Source organism: Haliotis rufescens, unplaced genomic scaffold, assembly GCF_023055435.1.
Source record: "Haliotis rufescens isolate VD_foot unplaced genomic scaffold, xgHalRufe1.0.p SCAF_6, whole genome shotgun sequence".
Classification (NCBI taxonomy): domain Eukaryota; kingdom Metazoa; phylum Mollusca; class Gastropoda; order Lepetellida; family Haliotidae; genus Haliotis; species Haliotis rufescens.
The window spans coordinates 41,221,183-41,245,148 of record NW_025964334.1 but is presented as its reverse complement, the minus strand read 5'-3'; the positions used below and the strand labels follow the sequence as shown (position 1 = coordinate 41,245,148).

The 23,966-nt window shown below is 40.9% G+C and overlaps 1 protein-coding gene across 7 annotated transcripts in view; it reads left to right on the top strand.

The window, feature by feature from the left end:
• Positions 1-23,966, top strand: part of LOC124110751 (MAP kinase-activating death domain protein-like) — a 194,843-nt gene that overhangs the window by 114,052 nt on the left and 56,825 nt on the right. For 5 of the 7 annotated variants that reach the window (XR_006857326.1, XM_046470131.2, XM_046470132.1 and 2 more), the window contains exons 14-21: positions 407-635; positions 6,778-6,895; positions 11,634-11,714; positions 15,644-15,755; positions 15,882-16,068; positions 18,387-18,581; positions 22,053-22,161; positions 22,956-23,111. Coding sequence is in view for 6 of the 7 variants with exons in the window: in XM_046470131.2 (XP_046326087.1) it covers positions 407-635; positions 6,778-6,895; positions 11,634-11,714; positions 15,644-15,755; positions 15,882-16,068; positions 18,387-18,581; positions 22,053-22,161; positions 22,956-23,111 (1,187 nt within the window). In the remaining variant the exon portion in view is untranslated. The remainder of the gene's footprint in view (positions 1-406; positions 636-6,777; positions 6,896-11,633; positions 11,715-15,643; positions 15,756-15,881; positions 16,069-18,386; positions 18,582-22,052; positions 22,162-22,955; positions 23,112-23,966) is intronic. The other 2 variants (XM_046470130.1, XM_046470133.1) reach the window with 2 other exon arrangements.

The window sequence follows — 23,966 nt, the reverse complement described above, 5'->3', positions numbered from 1 at the left end:
TTATGGCAGAGATGTAATAGAGGTAGTATTCTTAGCATTATTACCAATGATAACTAATGATCGATATTTGCATGAAACTATGCATGTGCAATGACTACATGCTCAATGATTGTCTTTCATAATTTTCATTATTCTCAATTTCTTGTGTTTCCATGGAAACAGTTTGAACTAAGTTTCAAACAAGTTGCGTTTGTTTCTCACCAAATCACCTAATGAATTTTTCTGCATGAAATCATTATCTCTCCAGTCTGTAATTTTCTATTTTTTTCATGTGCAAACACATTTACAGTAACAAGTTTAACTAATGTATCAAAAAAAGGAGGGGAAAGCAGATGTTTTTGAGTAAAAACAAATCAGTTTCTACTGTTCCTACTGTTAAGACTATTCACAACTGTTGTTGTTGCAGCAGTCGACCAGATAGTGGAGGTTGGGCACAAACTGTCTCTGATCCACTCAGAAAGTCCCCTTTACCCCAAGGTGTGATACGGAGCAACAACTCTGCGTTTGAGACATATGAGAAACCACGCATCAGTCCTAATCTCCCAGGCGCAAATAGGAGCCTGCTAAATCGCCAGCAGAGAGGGGGTAGCACGTCAAGTGGTGGCTCAAGTGGATCTACCAAGAAGGGTTTTAGGGTATGGAGCAACTCCATACTTGAGTGCATTTACATACTGTAGAATAGTTTACTCAAATACTCTCATGGTCCTTTCTGACCCTGATTCCACCGAACTACAGACCACTGAGTCCACTGTTGTTATTGATTCAGTATTTGTTAAGGAGAGATTACTATGGCAGATACAATGTTGATATCTTCTTCTTGTGCCTGTGTAGCAGATCAGAGACTGATACTATGGAACTGTGGTGGTCAGTGTCATCCTCCAAAAACTTTATTGCATTTCTGACTTTTGCAGGTTATTGCGCTTATATAGCAACGTGTATGCATGCATGTAAGTGGCCAGACTTATGCCGGTTTTATGGTGCTGTCCAACTGAGATACCATGTCATGGTTAACATGGATACCCCACTCAGCCACAGTACTCTGACTCTGCGCTGATCAGTCCTTGTTTGAGAACTCGTCACGATATGGCTGCAATATTGCCGATGTGACATTAAATATTAACTCACTCACTCACCTTGTTTGAGGGGCGGTCGGGTAGCCCAGTGGTTCAAGCGTTCGCTCGTCACGCCGAAGACCCGGGTTCGATTCCCGACATGGGTACAATGTGTGAAGCCCATTTCTGGTGTCCCCCGCCGTGATATTGCTGGAATAATTGCTAAAAGCGGCGTAAAACCATATTCACACACACACACACACACCTTGTTTGATTCCCTTAATGCTGAGCTCCAGGCATGGTATGACCACTGACCGAACCACTGACCTTTTGCTCTCCAGGCAGACTCTGTCCACTTGACCACAGAGGCACTGCCGTCTTTTTACAATGGCTTGATTGATTCAGCTGATAAAACTAGTGTGTGTGGATGTTTGTTATGATGAGGAGCATCAATTTTGTTCAGTGCATCAAATTGTCATTTCAACATGGCAGCCAGGTTTGAGACTCTGATTTCAGTTTTAAAAAAAACTTAAAAAGTCTGAAACTTGGTGAGTTGAATGGTCACCATATGTTATTTCATTCAAACATCTTGATCAGTATCAAATAATATATAAATGTTTAACTTTATCCTATCTCACTCTATGCATTCCTCCTCCTTATTTCGATCCCTTGTGTGGAAACGTCCTTGATCAAAGTTTACAGCTTTTAAACTTCATTTGCCCAGCCACCCAAGCATCACCATGACAACCACCCCAGTATCTAGGTCATGCACCTGGATCTCGTGCAGTGATCTGGTCTATTGACTGCCCCATCATTCTCCTCCTTTTCTTTGGTACTTTTTTAAAGAGAATATTTAGGCCTTTTCTCTCTAAAAATTATGTGTTTGGGGGCAATAATTGCATATATATATATGGGTAAGGCCCAAGCCAAACGTCCAGCCTGGCATGAAGCCCCGCCACATACTTTCGCTGGTGGATCATAAATTATGCTGAGATTGTCATGGAGTCTGTCAACTGGGTTTACAGTGTTCAGAATGCCCTTATATGGCCTAAGAGGCATTTAGAGACTATCTTAAAAAATTCCAGGAGAGAGGGATTGATTGCAGATCTAAATCCAAGGATACCGACCATGGACAGTATATTTTCTACCGAGATATGTTTATCCTCTCAGACCCGATCTACAGGGAGTCATGTTTTGACTTCAGAGATTACGGAGATTACAGTCCGACCAGTCGATTCTACATCGACCAGCCGTATCTCTGCTCTGATTGACCAAGCCATTCCAGAATATCAACTGCGACAACTGTAGTCTCTAGCAGAAACCAGGCATCGACATCGCCTACTGGACAGAGAAAGAGTAGAGAGCGGTCACGACCCAAGGACATTCGCCGAGATAAGGGTCGACTTCGAAGGGTCGACAATCTACAGAGTAGTTGTCATGGAACCAAGATCAACCCTCCAAGGGTCAACATTCCTCAAGTCGACATTCCATGGCTTCAACATTCGTCAGATCGACATTCCAAGGGTTGACATGCGGCGGCTCAACATTTCTCAGATCAACATTCCAAGGGTCGACATTTTTTGGATCAAAGTTGTCATTAGATATATTGGTATTAGAGATACTATCCTTATCCAACAACTGATCAATACAGAGACCATCGATATCAGCCCTACCCTGAATATCCTTCCACACCGGACTATTATCGATGTCAAGATCGACATCGATATAAGGATCAACAGATGGAACGAGATCAACCCTCCTCACACTCACGTTTTGAGTCACCGATAGATGCACACAGACCAGCGATCTCCAGACAAGTCGCACCCTCCAGTTGTGACACTTCCCTCTTTACCTCCAGTGTTGAACCAAGTTATTAGTACGGCTCCTCCAGTATCGAATCCCCTATCGACTTAATGGGATCAGAGTGATTTATATGAACAAATCAGATCTCTTCTTCAATCCATTTGACGGTCTTACATCAAGGAACCGAACAGTCGAGGACAGATACTGGACTCGCTACTAGGACACAAGGAACAGAGATAAGGTATTGAGATAATAATACATCTACTTTGTCGGATGCTACTCCTCAAAGTCAGACATTGCCTCTGTCATCTACAGGCAGTTTTGGCCAAGTCCACCCTTCCCTAATCCTCATCTGGATCGCGGACTCCCTCCATCTACCTCGTAGTACTTCAGAGGATGACATCAACTCAGATTTTGTGATGACATCTAACCCAGCTTCTCCTGTGACCTTACCACCAGCGGCTATCATGTTGGACTTAACAAAGCAGTTAGATCAGGCATTCGGGCCCTTCCACAGACAGAAGGACAAGCTTTTGAGCCTGACATTCAACATAGCTGATACAGGAACTCATGGGATGACTAATCTAGCCCTGACTCCAGAACTAGATGGGAACATCGCATCTATCGCCCAAGCACACATAGGTTACATCTGTTGTAGATGATAAAGAGTTAGCTCATCTGGATCTTACTGTTAGGTGGACCCTACCATTACTAACTACTATTCTGTCAGGCATAGAAGCGATAGGCATGTCAGTTCATCACGCTAAGACTTCGGATGAAGCTTATATCAGAGGGACTCAACTTGATCCAGAGCAAGTTCGAGGATGTGATGGAGCTAATCACTCATCAGATTGGAACGCTTACTGCCATGAGACGTCGGGGACCACTGTCCGTGGGAAGAATACCACTAAGTTACACTCTTGATGCCTTGGTCATCTCCCCAACTTTTTGACAACAGGATCTAGGAGGTTGCCAAAGAAGTTACTAAAGAAACACATCTCCAAGTGTCAGTTGATCTCTTAAGATTACAGAAAACAGTTGGAGGACCAACAGAGGCAGGACAGGAGACATCCCCAAATTAACCCATCTCATAAAAAAAATTAGAAACGTGTGTGGTAAGACAGGGTCTTTTCGTGGCAGAGGACACGGTAGAGGCCAAGGCTACAGAGGCTCTCTACAGAGAACTGTCTCCTTCACCGCCACGAAGGACTCCGGAGACTCGCCTAAGCGCATGTTGATATCCAAGCATGCTCTAGAGTGTTAAGGCCGAAGTCCCAGAACCCCGGGGTTCTACTCACCAATATTTCTGGTCCCCAAAAAGAGACAGCAAGAAATTTCTTTACCCACCTTACCAAGCCCATTACGCAGTTCCTACACATCAGAGGGATTGTCTTTGAATTGTTCATTGGTTATTGCATTCAGGCTCATGCCGACTGGAAAGCCCTAGTCAGAACTCCCCTTTGTGCAGAAGCTGCTTGATCTGTTCGACTGGCTAGTCAACATAGAAAAGACAGAAACCAAACCCACTCGACAACTGCAGTTCATCGTAGGACTTTTTGACACCGATCTCGGGAAGATGACAGATGGACAGTAGCTACATCTATGACCATGGCAGCAGTTGCTTGGTCTATTGACATTGGCACAAGCCCCCACCCAGAGAGGTCAACTCCAACCACAACCAATTCAGCACTTCCTTACACTGCATCTTCAGATCGACGATTGAAGTACTTCAGAGGTCTCCCGTAGAGGGGTCTCCTTTTGGTTACGATCTACAATACTCGATGCCTACAACTTTTTGGGATTGCCTCCACCCCAGACATAGAATCCTCGTGTGACAAGAGCTGACGCATCTACCATGGCTCTACATAGTAACTGTCCTCTCAGTGCTATCATGGAAATATGTTTCTGGAAGTCCGACACAGTCTTCGCCTCCAACTACTTAAGAAATATCTCCGTAACCAATGTCCAAGGGCTACACCACTTAGGTCCGCTAGTCCTGGCTCAACAATTAACGACAGCCCATCCACGCAGATAAATTGTGAGTACACTGACTGCAGTTGCGCAATCCTATCATGTAGAGCATGAATAAATAATGGAGAGCCTCTCCCTTTTGTTTATTATTATTATTATTATTATTATTATTATCATTCGGGTTCCCAGAATGAGGCTTCATTAGAGAAGGACAAAAAACTCATCTGTAGAGACCGTAAAAAAGGCTATCATCACGAAGTCGCCGCAAGGTGCGGACGCTTTGATGGTGTCAAATTCCATTATCAGCCCAAAGCTATCTTGAGCATGTGACACAGTAATGGTTTGAAGATCCTCTTATGGATATTGTCGATCGTTTCCTCATCTTTTCTCAACTGTTAGATCCTGCGGTAGGATCGATAAAAGAGCTTCGACAAAGCGTAAAATTGGATGCCAAACAAATAATACCTGCGTCATTTGAGCGTACGAACATCTTTGTTTGTAGAATTAATTGACTGGAAACCCCTTCTGAATTGGTTAAAAGTCAGAGCTTGCCTAATTCAAAGTACGATGTCCTATGCGAAAACACACAAGCGTATGTTACACCTGAAGACATCACTGTGTCCTCGTAGCGTAAAGTGGTTTTCAAGATCACTCTATAGCAGGCATTCACCCATAGAAAACATGAGTAAATCTCCATCTACCCCGCATCACAGTTACACAAGCACGTCAGCTCCAAGAAAAAAGAATGATGAGGCAGTCAATGGACCAGATCGAAGACAGCGTGCTGCACGAGATGTGAGTGCATGACCTAGATACTAGGATGGTTGTCATGGTGATGCATGGGTGGCTGGGCAAATGAAGCTTAGCTGGAAACGTTTCCACACAAGGGATCAAAAGAAGGAGGAATGCATAGAGTGAGATAGGATAAGTATTATAAATATGCAATTTATTTAAAATTACAAAATTATGCATTGTGCATTTTCATTTTTCTTGCGAATACTCTACCTCCTCAGAAGTCGGCTTTACCGGCTATCGGCTATCCATTATCACTTTGCAAGAAAATAGTACTTTGACTCTCCTGCAAGGGGTAGCAACCCCACTTCTTTCCAAAATCTTAATTCAAGATACAGATTAATGGGGAGGTGGGTGAGATTACTTTGCATGTAATAAAAGTAAATTATTAACAAGAATAACTATTGTTTGATAGTTCTTGCGAATACTCTACCTCAGTGACATCACTGCCAGAATATGTCAGAGGTATTGGTGGGTTCTGACATCTAGTAACCTCTTAAGAGGTTAGCGGACTCTGAAACTTTCTGAAAAAATTCAAACCTTCGTAACCTCGGGTACTTTTAAATGTATTGAGGTTATTTTCTTAGTTAGTAGACCCTTCATAACCTTGGCCTTGATTGCTTTGGGCAAATTCAAGACCAACTATTAAAAACAAGCCGCTCTAGCCATGGATGATAATAAGGCAGTCTCCTTTCAGATAGTTACAACAATGAAGCCTTGTTTTAGAGTTTGTAAGGTTCTATGATTAAGGCTGACAAAACCACTGATATGTTCGACATCAGGAAAGTTTGTAGAGTCTCTATGTCTTCCAACAGAAATTACTTCAGCAATCTGTTCAGTACTGGATTACTTCCTATTGCAAAACCGTCTTGCTATGGAACCGATACTAACGCTGTTCTGTACCCCATGACTGTCAATGGCGAACCCTCTGCTCCATGTGGAGATATAACAAGAATTAGGGTATAACAAGGAAGTCACTGTGTCCTTCACCTTCGTCCAAGATTGACAATTGATAGCTGACAGTGACTGCTGAAAATCTGAAGATTTTATAGTATGATGATAGCCAAATTATGGGAATTATGACAGTGATGTAAACTAATGGAGGTAGTATTCATTAAATTATTAAGAATGATAAGTATTGTTTGATGTTTGTTTCAAGTCCCTGTCTGACCGTGACTCTGACCGGTCATCTCCAGCCTCCTCCATCATTTCCACCATCAGTAACGAGCTGACTGACATGGCACAATCAGCCACAAACACCATGTCAGAGCTGTTTGGTGAGTTACCCTCGAACACCTGTTGCTTTATATACATGTGCTTAGAGCTTAACTGTAAGTCTCTCTTTCATTGTGGATCAATGTGTGGTCAAGAACACTGTTATACATGCTTTCACTTTATTCTGAATTAAATTAGGGTAACCTTTGTGTCTTATTTAGGATTAGGATTGAACTTGTTAATATGTTCAGCATCTCTTAAATATAGAGCACTGGGTTCTGGCCCAGACGTCAATTATGATATAGCTGTAATGTTGCTGACTGCAGTGTTAAACCCTGTGAAGTTGTTTGTGAGTCAAAATAGATTTTTCACCCCATTTGAAATAAAAGCTCATTATAGGCTTATTTTGAACTTAGCCTGCATTACATATTGCACAATGCTCTTACTTACAAAGTCCTAACTGAAAATGAATGACGATCTAGTAGCATCTTCAGTACTCTTTTGCCCAGTACTCATATCGCCGGATATGTCAATACTCATCATTCTCTTCTTAGCTACCTATGAAGGACGTGAGAGATGATCACTTACCTGATTTCCAAAGAATCTATCCTTTGATGCTTGTATTTCCATCTGTTTTGAGTTTATTTGGTGTGTTATCCATCCTTTTCATCTCAGCAGACTCGGGTATTCAGCATTTTCCACTGTGACGTCACTGTGAAGGCAAGAAATTGGCAAAGGACCCTCATCTACAGGGAGCATACCCCAAAAAGTGTGCCACGTGGAGGGTGGGCGCCTGGAGACCATTACTTTGCCACTGGACGCTTTCATCCAAGAGGCATTGGTTAACCTTGAAAAGGATTTCTTGGCGTTAGGCAGTCTTCCACTTCCTTCCGACCATCTAAGCATACCAAGGAGCAACCGGTACATGGCAAGGTACATGCGGAAAAGGTGCCATCCCTGGACAAGGACAATCTAGAATGACTGCCCCCTCCAGAGTTGGATTCTTCAAGATCACAGATCCCCTGATATTGTCTTCCAGATGGGGAATTACGGAAGACACTACCCTACCCGTCGGCTTTGGCATCGTCCTTTGCACCCATGAACATGCGTTCGGGTGAACTCCCTACTGACGAGAAACAGCAATTTCAGTCTGTACTGCCCTGGCAGCTGAATCAATTGGGGAACCTGAGAGACCATGTTCTTCACACGCTGGCATCACTGATTCAACTAAGGAGACAGAGCCACCAAGCTGCTTCCGCATGGGATCCATGTTTTAAAGCAATGTTGAACCAACCATGGAAATTGTCAACTCTATTTAACAACACCAGAGCAAGTTGAGAGAATTGAGGACAGACAAGCCACTCTTTCTATGCTTAGGATGTTGAAAGACAATTTCAGCTCCCATTCAGGCACCTACCAGCCATGTCGGGATTTCACCAAAAAGAGGGAAGTAAAGATGCGACTTGTGGAAAGGGTTGTGGTGCCTACCCCAGAGCTGGGTCTAACTGCGGAAGCTGTTCGTTGTTCTCCAGGGCATATTCTCCCAAAGGGCAGATACAACTGCGACCTTCCTTGCCCCACAAGCCATTCCTGTCCACTCCTTACCAGTAGGGGGAAGACTGTCTCGATTGTGGCAGAACTGGACTTGTTTGAGGATAAATAAAAGGCTCCTACCTACACCTGAGGGGGATCGGCTTCACGTCATACATAGACAACTGCCTCATGAATCACCAAGAGAGGCAACTACTTATACAGCAGCAGGATTACAATGCGCCTGCTTTACCAACTGGATGGCTAATCAATACCGAGGAGTCGGAGTTAAAGCCGACCCAGAGCCTGATGTTCATAGGAGGCCTCTTTGATACCACCAAGGGCCTCCTGGGCCTCCCACCAGACTGATGGGACAAAATAGTCATGTTTGTCCATCTAGCTCTGGCAGGCTCCCAATCAGTCCACCAGTGGCAAGTTTTACCAGAGCCAGCAATTACTGAGCCTACATATGTTGCCAGACCATCTCCGCCAGTACCTCCCCTGGTGGTTGGTCCCATCAAATGCCTTAGAAGGCATCTGCTTGACAGAGTTCAAGTAGTCCCATCACCTCTTTGTAGACACCTCACTGCAAGGGTGGGGAGCCCACTTCTTAGATCAGACAGTGGCAGGGCTATGGTCTCCAGAACAAACACAGTGGCACATTAACACTCTGAACTAGAAGCTGTCATCCTGGTAGTACAACATTGGGCTCAACAATTGACCAACACCAGGTTGATGATCGTCACGGACAACACAGCAGTCATCTGGTTCATCAACAAGCAGGGATCGACCCACACGACCTCCCTCTTGAACCAGATGTTCTGTTTTTACCACCTAATAGACAGGATTCAGTGAGAGACCAGAGTGAGACACATGCCTGGGTGCAGGAACGTCCTAGCCGATAAGCTATCAAGACCAGACCGCCCATCCCACTCAGTGTGGAAACTCCATGCAGAGTTCTTCCAACAACTATGCCAGCAGTTGGGGCATCCGAACGTCCATCTGTTTGCCAGAAGATACAACAAACAGCTGCCGACGTTCGTTCAACCCTCAGGCGTGGGATTTTGATCTTCTCACCATAGACAGGGAGGGTTTCAGTGCCTACATGTTTCCCCTGCTGGCATTCCTGCCCAAGGTGATCCAAAAAATCAATTCAACCAACAACTTGTTTCTGATTCATTTGATGCCGTACTGGCCAGCAAAAACCTGTTTCCCAGACCTCTTACATGTCGCCGGCCAACCAGCTCTACAGCTTCCAGAGTGGTCAAGTCTACTGCAGGACCCTCACAGCCAACACCTCCATTCGCACCAGAGCAGTTCCAACTTCATATCTGGGTCTTCTGCAGAAGGTATTAACAGCAAATGGTTACTGGATGAGAGACACACTGGCCGTAGCCCAGGCCCATAGACCATCCACCAGGATGACAAATGGGCTTCCTTTGAGACCATCTATAGGCAAAGATACGTGACTCCCACAGAGGCAACGGCTCATTTAATACCGGACTATTGCCCCACTTAAGAGTAAAAAAACATCTGAATAGTAGTTCTATAGCTACATACCTATTCACAATCAACACTGCCTACGCTGTTGCCCAAGACAGGAAGTTGTCCACAATACTGGAGTTGACAGAGTTTCAAGTTGGAGGACCAGAAGTTGAAGTTCGTTCTCCAGCAATGAACTTGAACATCGTACTAAGACACTTTAGACAATGTCCCTATGAACCACTACAGGGCCTCCTTTCAACACCTGACTCAGGAGTTCATCTTCCTACTACCTCCACCCACAGCAGCTAGGGTCAGTGAACTCCACGCTCTTGATGTCACTCAGGTACAGTGGGAGCAACGCCCCAGAGGGTCTGTTCTTCTTGGTTTGTGCTTGGACTTTATTTCCAAAAATCAACAACCCAGCCAACCAGATAGACTATTTACCATTCTCTCCCCCCCCCCCCCCCCCATTACATCGACGAGGTAGAGGACCAGGATGAACTTCTGATATCTATAGATATATATATAGAAGCAGTGAGGCAAAGAAGGATGAACAGACACTTGTTCATTCCATCCTCCTTGACTTGTAAAGGAGAGATATCCAAGGAACACAACCTCCTTCTGGGTAAGAGCAACAATACGTACATAGTTTTGGGCCATTGGTGGTAGTTCAGCATCTTGCCATCCCCAAGAAAGGCCGGTAGGCTGCATTGCAGGCTACCCACATGCCCCCTCGGTCATACCACAGAAGAAGAGCAGACTAAACACCTCAGAAAGCCCAACCTACAGGACCACTCTATAAAATGCCATGACATGTGACAGTTATCCTTGCACTGGACTGAAGGTACACACAACCATCTACCGTCACATAAAGTGCAATATGTAAAGCAGGATAAGTTTAAAATATTACTGTTTAAGTTGAAGTTGAATTTTAGACAGGACAATATTCAATAGCTGCCTGTGCTGGTTCATACTCAGTCACAGCAGCCTGCTTTTTGCTCACACTTGGTCCTTTTGAAGTTCCTCATAGCATTTGTTCTGTGGCCTGAAATATGCCAGGTTTGACAGTAGACAGGTATAGAGTTTGAATAAAGCTTGGGTCCAACCACACCAAACATTAGTCATCACATCACATTTTTCAAACAGTCGAAAAAAGCAACCACATGTTTGTGACCCTTGTTTTGAATGTGAAGCTCATGGTCCTTGATATTATTCCGGTTTCATGACAAACAGCCCTCAGTCTTTTCCCTCGCCTTTGTATTTACATTTTCAACCAAAACCTCGAAGACTTGGTTTTTCTTTTACATATAATATCAGAGCAGTAATTAAATAAAGATTGTTGTGAATGATTATCTTTTTAATGCTTGATTGTGAAAGCAGTTATGTATTAACTGTGCTTCCAGAAAACCTTTCTTTTTCTTTGATGTATTTAACTTGTGTACTGTACACTATTGCACTTTCATTTATGCTTCCATTTGTCTTTCTACAAATGCCTTTGAAATATCATATTTTTACAATAATAGTCATAAGAAAAGATGCAAAGACTAACTGGTATTCGACATCATTGTTGTGTACTTCATCATTCTGTCACAATACACAACTTGTCCATGTTTATGACTAATGTTGCAGCTGTATGGATCTAGCTTCCAAGTAATGATCATTATAAGAGAGTGACTGATTGTGCACTGCAGCATGGACAGAAGTGGTTCAGATAATTGATTTGTTTGTGATTATTTGACATTCTGGTCACTATACATTGATGCCCATGGTGTGGGTTTGTTGCAGGAAGCAATAAGGCTGCCACACCATCTCCACCACCTCAGCCCAGCATAAACAAGCCAGCTGCCAAACCATACACACCTCTTGGTGAGCACCTCACAGTACTCTTTGCTTAAATGTTTATTTATGTAAAATCTTTTTCTCATGTACCTCTGCAGTTCATAATCTATGCAGTTGCTTTTAAATGTTCAATGGAACTTTTTGCCTAATTTTAATTATCTGACCAGCTGCTTATTAGTGACAGCATATGATTTTGAGATTGTCTCGGGTAGATCCTAAACCTGATGTACAAAAAGTGTACATTGGTGGTGTGGTGTTGGTTTTATATATTTTGTGGCTTTGGATCATAAACAATGGCATGGCAATTTGGTTGATTCACTGGCTTGTCTGGCCCTGGGTGTGTTATTTAAAGGCCACTGTTGTATCTATATAGCTGAACATTCCCACATTCCCACCAGAAACATGTATCATGAACCATTTTGACTTTACCAAATGAGGGGACTGCTAGTCCTCACCAATATATAGATTTATTATACCCCCGACCTTTTTGGTCTGGGTATATAGTTATACCAAGGTTCTGTCAGTCGGTCCGAATATTTTGTCTGTGCGATTTCTCTTATACTATTCAGTGGATTCATCTCAAACTTAGTACATATAATCTGTGTCATATGGAGGGGTGCAGTCAAAAGAAAAAAACCATTTCATTAATTTTCCATTTTGTTATGAATTTTTCAAACCCTAACCCTATCCATTACTTAATTTGAAACTACTGACACACTAGGCGGGTCGGGGGTATCAGTGAGCCAGGTTCACTTTTGCCCTTGTTCATCTTTGATCTCTTACATTATCTAATGCAGTAAACAGCGATTTTAGAAACCTGAATTCCAACCTCTTGAAAAAGTTTGTGTCATCATTTGATTTGAACAGAATTTCTTGGGCTTCAGACTGACGGCTGAAGTGGCAGACTGTATTACTGTTACTGGGGAGTTAATTCAAACCAACTGGTACATAAGTTAAACCTCAATATAAGTAAATACTGTTATTTAATAATGGTGTTGAGAAATAAATGTCTTTGTCACTATTTCTACAACCTGTCTTCCTGCTATGGAAGATGTTCATGTTGATTTCTTACGAATGACTTAGTTGAGCCTAAAGGTAAATATTCACGAAAGGTTGTGACAAGATTAAATACGTATTTGTGGAGGTTTGTTTAATCACTGTGTATTTTGCATTTGTTATTTTGACAATGGTATAAGGATCTATACTGAAACATCGCCTTTACAGTAAATAAAGATGTTGTTATCCATAAATTATCTCTACTTTGTCATCAGTCAACTTCTAATGCCCATCAAACAATTTGTTTTGAACCAATCAAGAATGTAAGTAATATCATTTTTAATCAATCCCATTCTGCCAGCGGTTAAGATGAACAGAACAACAAAAGTTCCTGTGACATTGAATAAGATTTAATGCAAAGTTATATTTTTTACCAAATCTGAAACAATTTCGGTTTGCAACAGATAAAAGACTCCTGTAAGTGTTCAAATGGTTTAATTTGACATACTGACTTCAGAAAATGTGTGATTTCATAAAAAACATGAACATGCTAAAATGTCAATTTACAAATCAATAGCTTGTATGTCCACCTCTGGTTGCGATGCAAGCAACACATCTTCGTCTCATGGAATGGACCAGGCTTTGCACAATGTCCTGTGGGATATCTGTCCATATCTGCTGGAGAATGTTTCGAAGTTCCTGGAGTGTCGGTGGAACACGTGGTTGACGTCGAAGGCGCCGATCCATCTTATCCCACATGTGCTCAGTTGGTGAGAGATCAGGGGAGCGAACAGGCCAGGGGATGACATTCATGTTGTTTTGTTGAAGGGAATCCTGAACAAGTTGAGGAATATGAGGCTGGGCGTTGTCATGTTGAAAGGTAATGCTGGGGGCATGACGATGCTAAAACGGTAGAACAACAGGGCCGATGATCTCGTTGCAGTAGCGCTGTCCATTGAGATTTCCCTCTACCACTATCAAACGGGTCCTCTGTCTTGCTGTAATCCCACCCCATACCATAACGCTGCCGCCCCCGAACCGATCATCTTCAATGACACAATGATTGACGTAACATTCACCTCGATGTCAGTACACTTGAATCCGTACATCGCTGTGACTGAGGTGAAAACGAGACTCGTCAGTGAATAGAAGTTGTCCCCACTGCATGGCCGTCCAGCATAGATGCTGTAGGCACCACTGCTTGACACTGGTTTCCTGTCAAAATGGGATGTCTGGCGGGTCTTCTGGCGACAATCCCTGCACATCTGAGGCGACGACGTACGGTTTGTGAAGATATTCATCGAAGGCCAGGGATGCTTCTTGCTGTCACCGTGCTGGTTGGAATTGATTTCGTAGGTGTGTTGTTCGAATCCAGTTGTCTTGTCGATTATTGGTTACCCGTGGCCTGCCACTCCGAGGATGGTCTCAGACTGCATTCGTCTGTTGCCAACATTGCCATAAACACCAAATGGTGTTTCTGTGGATGTTAAATTGTCTTGCAACATCACGTTGACTCGATCCTGCTTCAAGCATACCAATGGCTTGCAGACGCTCATTTTCGGATAAGCGTGGCATTTCGTAGTGTTGAATAATTTTGTAATTTTGTTGTTTTCCTGAGTGGTTGTTGTCAGCGCGATGCTAAACAATGCATATGGAATCCTGTTAATGCAATTGTTTTTAAACCCATTCTTGGGTAGTGAAATGCATGGGGCAAAAGTCAACTTTTGCATGGAATGCATGCTTTTCTGTAGCAGTTGCGTTTTTGTGACTTGATTCCATAAATGTACTACATTATTGAAAACCAAACTTTACTTGTTTGAAAAATACACTAAAATATTGGTGTCACAGGAACTTTTGTTGTTGAGTATATTTTGAGAGTTGCTTTCCAGGATTTGATCATTGGAAAAGTTCCCAATTGATGTCAACACTGATTTACAGTGATCCATTTATATTTTCACCACTGTTTTTCTTATTACACCCATTGGGACCTGTTATGGCAGATAATCAAGACTGATTATTCTCTGGCGTTGACGTTTTATATGTATTATAATGAAGCCAGAGATTAGGTAGAGTTGATGCCTTCATTGTTGTTTGACTTTGTTTTTTGCCTAAATTTACCATTAATATCACAATCTGATCATAAACAACTTAGGTGAATCTGATTATGTGAAAGGATGATGATAGATATCAGGGAAATATGAAATGCAACTCAATTTATTAGTAGCCATGATTCTTTTGTCAGCATATACAACAAAATATGAGGTAATTCAAGGAAAGTTACCACAAATGTCCTGAGAACTGAAAACCCACTGTATTGAGAAAATGTCTGTTATACCAAATTACTAGTTTGACACTTCCTGACACCTTAAATATTAACCACTGATTAATTGTAATCTTCTGTACCTGTGTAGTTGTCTTGCATGTGACAACATTTGCAATCACATTCGAAGAAACATAGGGTGAGGTCTAGCTGATGGATATATGGTTCTTTATAAATGTTTTCAGAGGGAAAGATTGGGTATCCACTTTAACAGTTTTCCTGGGCAACTACAAGAGTGAGCTCAGAGTGTTAACATTTACTCTCAATAACTGTCAACCTCATCGACAACGTAACTAGTGTGACGGATGGCATACCAATGGGATTGGGCCAGTGGTCTGAGCGAGATATGCTGCCAATCCATAGCCTAACACAGCAGCATTTCAAGAATGCCACAAGGGTACTTGTACTTTGGGAGGCCCAACTTAAATATAAGCTGGAGGACTTGGTAAGCTCATAGTGTATCAGGAAGAGGTGGTGATGAGGCTATTTGGGTGGAATGTATATCCGAGACAGTTGCAGTTACTGGCTTGTAAGTACTGTTGCTGCACTGTTCCTGAAGTGAGGGGAGCACAAATTAACTTGTATTCAGTGTAACACCTAAAAGGATTAGACCAGATTCTATTTTTGACTCTCATGATAGGTACACGGAAAGCTCTTGTTGAGAAGTCTGGATTGGTCAAACATGCTACCAGTCAGAAGAAAAAAGAAACTGTGAAACCAGTAGCACAGGAATCTCGGGGTTCTTCAAACAGGTAAGTGTACTTTTTCAGTATTGTCATCAGTAGGGAATCAGAATGTCCCATACATGAAAGTTTTTGAAGAATGTAGACAATGCATCTTGACTCATATCCTGATAACAACTATTTCTGTACCCTTAGTGAGAATCAGCAGTTCTTAAAGGAGGTGGTCAATTTTATCCTGGATGGGCAGGGAATGGGATGGCTCAAACTCAACCGTGTGAAGAAGCTGATGGAAGATGAGAACTACAGGAACTTTGTCATCAGTCGACTCAACCGTAACCTGGACAAAAAGATTACTGATGATGCAAATCACCTTGAGGATGTGGTAAGTACCATGGTCACCTTAAAAATAACAAGGAATTGACATTATTCGAAGTTTGGCTGTAAATGCATCATTCCAAATGCTTGTTTATTGTACCGTTTGAAGAGACCTTATGTCATGGCTGTCATTACCGGTAATCCTCCTTAATCTAGTGATGCTGCATTTTCGGCATCTAGCGGGATGGAAAACACTTGATCTTTGAACAGAAAATGTTACCTTTTCACCCAACTGAAACAATGAACTCATGTTGTGGTAAGCTGTCCGTCCATCTGTTCCTCTTAAGTTTTACATTTTCAACATTGCCACTGAAATTTTGCATGAATGATCCCAACTATGGTGCTACCTTAATTTACCTCATATTTTTACTTTTTAGCTCACCTGACTTTCAGTCAAGTGAGCCAATGTCATGGCTTGCATCAGCATTGTCTGTAAACATCTTCTCAGAAACCACTTGCTAATCTATTTCAGAACACATACAATCAAGTAAAACACACACAAGCCATTGGTCAGGTCACATAATGGGTAAATCACATCCTTAATAGTGAACATAATTACAGATCTGGGTTCATGCAATTTGACGTTTGCTTGTCATGTCGAAGACCTGGGTTCGATTTCTGACATGGGTACAATGTGTGAAGCCCATTTCTGATGTCCCCTGCCATGATATTGCTGGAATATTGCTAAAAGCGGCGTAAAACCATATTCTCTCACGGAAGTAGGTCAAGTTGAGAAATGTCGAGGTTCAGGGTGGAGAGTTTGTCATTCAAAATATTTATATCTGTTACTGGGGGGTTATTTCAAACCAACTGGTACACAAATTAAAAATAGAGGTATGTATTCTGCAGTTAGACCTCCTCAAATTTCAAAACTCTGAGATTTATGTCCTTATTAGTTAATGGAAATATTATGACATGTTTATGCTTTAAGTGTGATACAAGAGGGTTCTGCTCACTAAAGTGTATAGGCTTCAGTTATCTAAAGGTATTAATATCTTAATCACCAAACTTGGTATATGTGACTTCATCCTTTTTTTATCCCCCCGACATAATGACGGGGGTATATAGCCATCAGTATGTCCGTCTGTCTGTCTGTCAGTCCATCCATCTGTCCGTCTTTAATCATTGTTTGTCTGGAGCATATTTCCTAAACTGTACAACCTAGCTTCACAAAACTTGGTACACTTACCAATCAGGCTCAGTAGTAGTGCCTTTTGCTATTTAGAGATTTTTAGAATTTTATATTTTTGTCGTTTCCATGGAAATATGATGAACTAAAGAAATTTGAGGGTAGTGCTCTTGTCCGGAGCATATCTCCTAAACCGTACAACCTAGCTTCACAAAACTTGGTACACTTACCAATCAGGCTCAGTAGCAGTGCCTTTTGCTATTTAGAGATTTTTAGAGTTTTTTATTTTTGTCATTTCCATGGAAATATGATGAACTTAGGAAATTTGAGGGTTTGCTCTTGTCCGGAGCATGTTTCCTAAACCGTACAACCTAGCTTCCTAAAACTTGGTACACTTAACAATCAAGCTCAGTAGAAGTGCCTTTTGCTATTTAGAGATTTTTAGAATTTTATATTTTTGTCGTTTACATGGAAATATGATGAACTTAGGAAATTTGAGGGTACTGCTCTTGTCCGGACCATATCTCCTAAACCATACAACTTAGCTTCTCAAAAGTTTTTTCTTTTTTCAATTTAAATTGAAAATTGATGAACTTAGGGTAATGTCCTTGTCTGGAGCATATCTTCTAAATCATGCGACAGAGATTCACCAAACTTTATGCACATATCAGTCATGTTCACTTGTAGTGCATTTTGTTATTTATAGATTTTAATCTTTTTAATTTGTAGCCCCTGACATATAATTCTAAGGTGTACTATTTACCGATATCATATACTACATATGATGTGAGCTACATAACCTAGTACATTCTCTTTATGCCTTTGTGTCATGAGGCTACTCCAGAGCTATTCATATGCGAATCTGCGAAGTTATTGTTATTACAATTTCATGAGATCATCAGAAAGTGAGCTACATGAACCAATATTTAATAACCTTCATTATATTTCTAGTTTTGCCATCAAGGAAAATGATTTCCTTGCCAATCTAAATACATTTGAAGGTACACACAGTTTACCGACATGCCACGTTGGGGGGATATGTCATCTTCGGATGACTCTTGTTATATTCAGAAGAAACGGGAAATGAGAAATGACTAGGCATCACAATGACTTTGATAATTAATATTACTGCCTGTGATGTAGTAAAAACACAACTTTAACAGAACCAAATGTCTCTCTTTTTTTCCTGTTCACAGTGTATTACAAAGAATGTGTTCAAAGGCATGCTGGCAATGACGAAGGCAATTGTCCATGGTCTGGAGCACACATTTCAGAACCATGGCCTTGGTGGAATGGCAAGTGCTTTCATGGTGATGGAGATCCTACACACGCACTACTGGGCCCGAGAGGTCACCAGCAGTAATCGCAGTGACACCAGCCTCACACCAGATGTAGGTTTAATGACCCTCTCACATATCAAGCCAACATTATAAGATAGCATTTGCTTTATAAGATAGCATTTGCTTCATCAATATATATACTGCCTCATAAGCAGGGAACAATAAGTGGTTTTATTTTATGATTGGCAGTGAAATAATCGAATCTATTAGTAAACTTTCCCCTTTATTGCTCACCTGTGAAGAGATCACCTGTTTAATAAACATCAGGTAGTATTACACATTGTGTAATACCAAAGTGCATGCTTATGCACTGCGGGAACAAGTTTCAACAAATATTGAAAACTCCCCAAAATCCCTGGGCTTATTCAACGACATTGTGTGTAGAGATGATAGATTACTGAGAGGAGCTTATGCAAACCAGATGAATCCAGCAACCCTTTCGCTCGGCTGACTTTTCAGGGCATTCTTTCACCTGTGCATCTTGAAACAAAATTCAACAAATTAAGTCATAGGGTATTGTGATGTGATTGTTGACTTTGTGATGCAGAGGGCTCCCCGTGCCACAAGGCGATTGTAGGGCAATGACAGTCGTAAGTCTAAGTAATAGAATCAGAGTTACAAAAAACGTTAGCAATACTATAGATATGTGGAACGAACCCCTGAACTCTAAAGGTGGGGCGTTGTATGGTGTAACATTAATACATGTCAACTTTTGACGTGTTTGAAGTATTTTTCTGTTTTACTTAAAATTGGATTATGCTGTGGATCGCGTAGATGTCTGCCTTTTCACTGACAAGTGAATTTTTTTTAAAGTTCTTAATGGCAAGTAATAAATATAATACTTAACTTGCTCCTGTGAAGTACCAATTTTATGAAATTTGTGAAATAGTTCTGGTATCCGACTCGCTTTCACAGGAATTGGTGTTACACATTTAGTATATATATCTCTGCTGAGTGACAATAAAGATATAATGTTGAAATGACACTGACACATTATGCCTTGAAGAGGTACTGGCAGTTGTCCCAGTTGTTTGTGTGTTCCTGAACATGTTTTTTCAAATTTAATTGTATGGTTGACTCCTTTTTCTACTTAGTCAGTTGGCAACCAGCCCCAAAATGTTTAATTACCCACTGTTAGTTCACCTGACTTTAAGTCAAGTAAGGTTATGTTGTGGCGTGTTGTCCATTGTCAGTTCATCATTAACTTTTGTGACCCATGAAGATCTGGGGTAGAATAGGTCTTCAGCAACCCATGCTTGCCGTAATAGGCGTAAGAGGCGACTGACGGGACCGAGCCTGGACCAGACAATCCAGTGATTGACATCATGAGCATCAATCCATGCATTTGGGATACGATGACATGCATCAACCAAGTCAGTGAGCCTGACCACCCTATCATGTTAGTCGCATCTTACGACATGCATAGTCACCTCTTACGGCAAGCATTGGTTGATGACGACCTATTCTAACCAAGGACTGCACAGGTTGACATGTTTGGTAATGGTATTGACATGCATATTGACAGTATAGACATGCATTCATGCACATATCTAATGTTTCTTGAATATGTACACAGGAGAATTAATTAAGCACCTCCCACTTTTTCAGATACCGGTATGTGCTACATTAAAACATGACTGCTGTTGATGATGGTGTCCATGTATGTGTAGTCTTATTTATAAAACATGCTATCCAGTTAGGATTCCATTGTTTGTCATTATCATTATCTGAGTTTGAATCAGGTGGTGCTTCATTAATGCTTGTGGATATATATTACAGAATGAATTATGTTATGAGGTGATTTCCAAATTGTAATGCAGAGGTTAAGACAGAAAACTGTTTGCACAGAATTGAATTGTGTAATCAGTAAATGACCACACAAAATCAATGAATAATCAGTAAATATTTTTGAAACACACAGTTGTAGGTTTACAATAAAAATGGCAGTGCATTGGGTCAAATAAGTCGCATGAGCAAAAAGTAATAGGCCCTATAATAAATGTAAGTGCACTCATGAATTTTGTCACTGTTGCATGTCTTGAAACAGTCCTGTCTCCAATCTTGAATCCGGAGCAGTGTTTGAAGCTGGCAGATATTCACTGTTTACAAATAGGCATCCACACTGCACTGGGCAAGCCTTTTATAAACTCTTCCATCCAGAAACTTCTTGAATGATGAGGCCTGCAATGTTCATGTATACAAGGAGGGTAACTCTAAATTACTCGCTGTCACTGACGGCGTGCAACAAAGGGTGACTGGAAAGCTCTGGGGCTAAGCATGATGGACTGCATTGATGGAGTTGGTTGCTAATTATTTTGCAACATAATCGACTCTCAGGTTCACACATTTCTGCTTGAGTGCCTGGATGCCACTGGTGTAGATGGCATCCTCCTGGTGGTGTAAAAAGTCTTCCACAGCAGAAATGAGGTTCTCTCTTTGAATAATGCTTGCCAGACAGTTCTTTCGTTTTTGTGAAGATGTGGAAATCTGACTTTGCTAAACCTGGTGAATTTATTCTAGAGGATTAAAATGTAGTATGTTTTTGTTTGCATATTTTGATTGTTGATCCATCTAAAATCTTTGACATTCAGTACACATATTAATGGTTATTGATTGGCCATTGTTTTAGCTCCACATGACTGAAAGCCAAGTGAGCTCATAACATGGTGCATTGTCTGTTGTTTGTCTGGTTATCCGTCTGTCATGAACTTTTGCATTTTCCACATTTATACTAGATGGCTTTTGGAGTTGATACCTTGTATGAATAATCCTTGCTGGAGTGTCTTTAAGGAATGCTGACTGAATTTTCTTATTTCAAACATGGCTGCCATGTCATGTTTGGCCATTCCTCGGTCATTATGAAATTTGATATGCAGCTAGTTTGTGGTTTTCTAAACATTACACGACAGACCATTCTTTGACTTTTAATCCAGCTGCAACCTTTGATCCAGCTGTAACCTTTGACTTTCACGTACTACTGTTTTTCTAGTCAAACTATGTTTCCGACACACCTGATACAGCTGGAAATTATTTTGGCCATTATTCTGCCAAGCTTTTTTCAAAATGTAATGAAATTTGATATTTGTTTAGTAAGTGGTGGGATTCAACTCCCGTTCCATTTTATGCAAAATGGCATTTTTTAAAACTTGTTTCGACCATGTTCTTAAATTCTCTCAAGATTATAAATGGAATCTTTTAACAGCGGTTTTTTAAATACTCTATTTATGTCATCAATTGGTGTGTTTATAATACACCACTCATGCAAATATCAAGTCTATTCTCACCATTCGATGAAATATTTGTCAACCCACCATTGAATATATACTCTATCTCTCAATGCCCACAACACATGTACCCCATTGCCTTTCAGAATCTCTTTTAGCATTTTGTCTTGTACATAAAAGCTGTAACAATTATTTAGCTAAATTTAGGCTTCAGGCAAATATGTAAAAGAATGTACCAATTCCTTTGCTAAAGTTACTATCAAGCCATGTAGAGTTCATAAATGATGATACTGTTTAGGTGTCATCCCTGCATGGAAGTCATGAGAGTCTTTCATCCAAGGGAGATGATGCCCAGAGGACAGACAACCAAAGTCTCACAGATACAGACCATATGCCTGCTACCACCAGTAAGTAGAAGTTCTATGTACATTATTATTTTTATGGTAGAAGGTACACTCACCATGATCCATTGTTCATAGTCAGGCATCATGTTTCATGATCAACTTCGCATTGCTTTCATGTCCTTTCATGTCCTTTCATGTGTCCTTCCACTGGAGCTTCCACTTGACTATAAACATTATAACTAATTACTTAAACAAATAATCTCACCTGTCAAGACCTCTTCCTGTTGTAAGTGGCTGGTAAGCTTGTATTGCTGCATCAGTATTCACCATCATCAACAAGATCATTTTATACCCTTTTACAAGACATTGTATTGGTAAAAATACTGTTACCTGTATTGTTTTAGCTTTTTTCCAACAAGTTTTTCCTTGAAAGGAAACACTGGTGCTTACATTGTGGTGTACCTGTACTATTCAATATATGAGCATGAATTAATTAAAGCACATAAATGAAGAGGGACAGGAGTCTTTTGCAGCACAGATTTGCATTGTGTTTCTTGATATTCATGCAGATGTCTTGACAATGATTAGTCACATCCTGCTGTGAATTAGAATGTACAGAATATGTAATTTCCAACAAGGTGTTTATCAATAACTATTTGAATTTCTGACATTATCAAAAAATTATTTTTCTTTCTTTTAAAAAAAGAACTATACTAAATTATTTGATGCCCTTATTGGTTTCCACTTAAGAAAAATGAAATTCCCAACACTTAAGTTTCTAACAAACACAGCAGAATGTGTCTAGCTTGTGTTTGTTTTGTGGTGACTGGCTGCATCCTCTATCTGTGTACATTTAGGCCTGAACCCGTCCCCTCGCCAACCCCCACTGTCCCCCAACCGACAGGACAGCACAGGCTGGTGGGCAGAGCGAGAGCGAGACCAGTCACAGCCAATCAGTGCCGCCTGCATTTCTGACCAGTCGTCCTCTAGTACCAGCACCAGCACTGAGTCAGGTCCGTGCAGCCCAACAGCTCCAGCTAGCTTTGCTGAAGTCATCATGCATCGTGTGCTTTATGTCTCTTGGCCATGGGTTTATGCTGTGATTTTCTTACTCTTGCATATTACATTATCTTTCTTTGTATTAAAGGCTGCTTTCAGATGTTGATTAACTTTGATTTCTACAGCTTTAACACTACTGTTATGAATGAGTGGTAATAAAATCTAATCCTTAATACATGATGTAGGACATGTAGATTACTATAAAATAGCATTGGAAATTATGTTGTGTTTTGTATAGTGCTCGCTATCACTTTGCATATTCATATCGATAGCCAGGTCACTTAGATCGATCTACTTTCTCCATAAAAAATCAATATGTCAATTGATAACCTAACACTCTACGATTAAGTGGGTTCAAGAAAGCAAAGTTCCCAGGCTGGTTACCCAGGTTCAAATTGAGTCACATCAACTGATCAACATAATAGATAACATTCACTTGAAATAATACAATTATTATATCTACAACATAAACATTTATTTTACAAAGTATGTAAAGACAGGCAAGACCAGCTTGGCATCAAACAAGGTTATCAGAGACACTTAGTGCTGTAGCGAGTCAGTGGTTGTAACAAAAGCACAATTATGACCTCTCACAGGAACAAGTTATTAATTGTTCTTATTTGTGTATAACCGAATTCATGTGGAATGTTCGAGTTGAACTAAGTAATTGCTGTCTTGATTTAATTATTTATTTCATGATGTTTTGTTGTAGATTATACTTTCCAGCAGATCAATAATCGTTTTACATTTCCAGATCGATCGATTGATTGATTGTACGACCAATAATTCCTGCACTAATTTTGTACTTG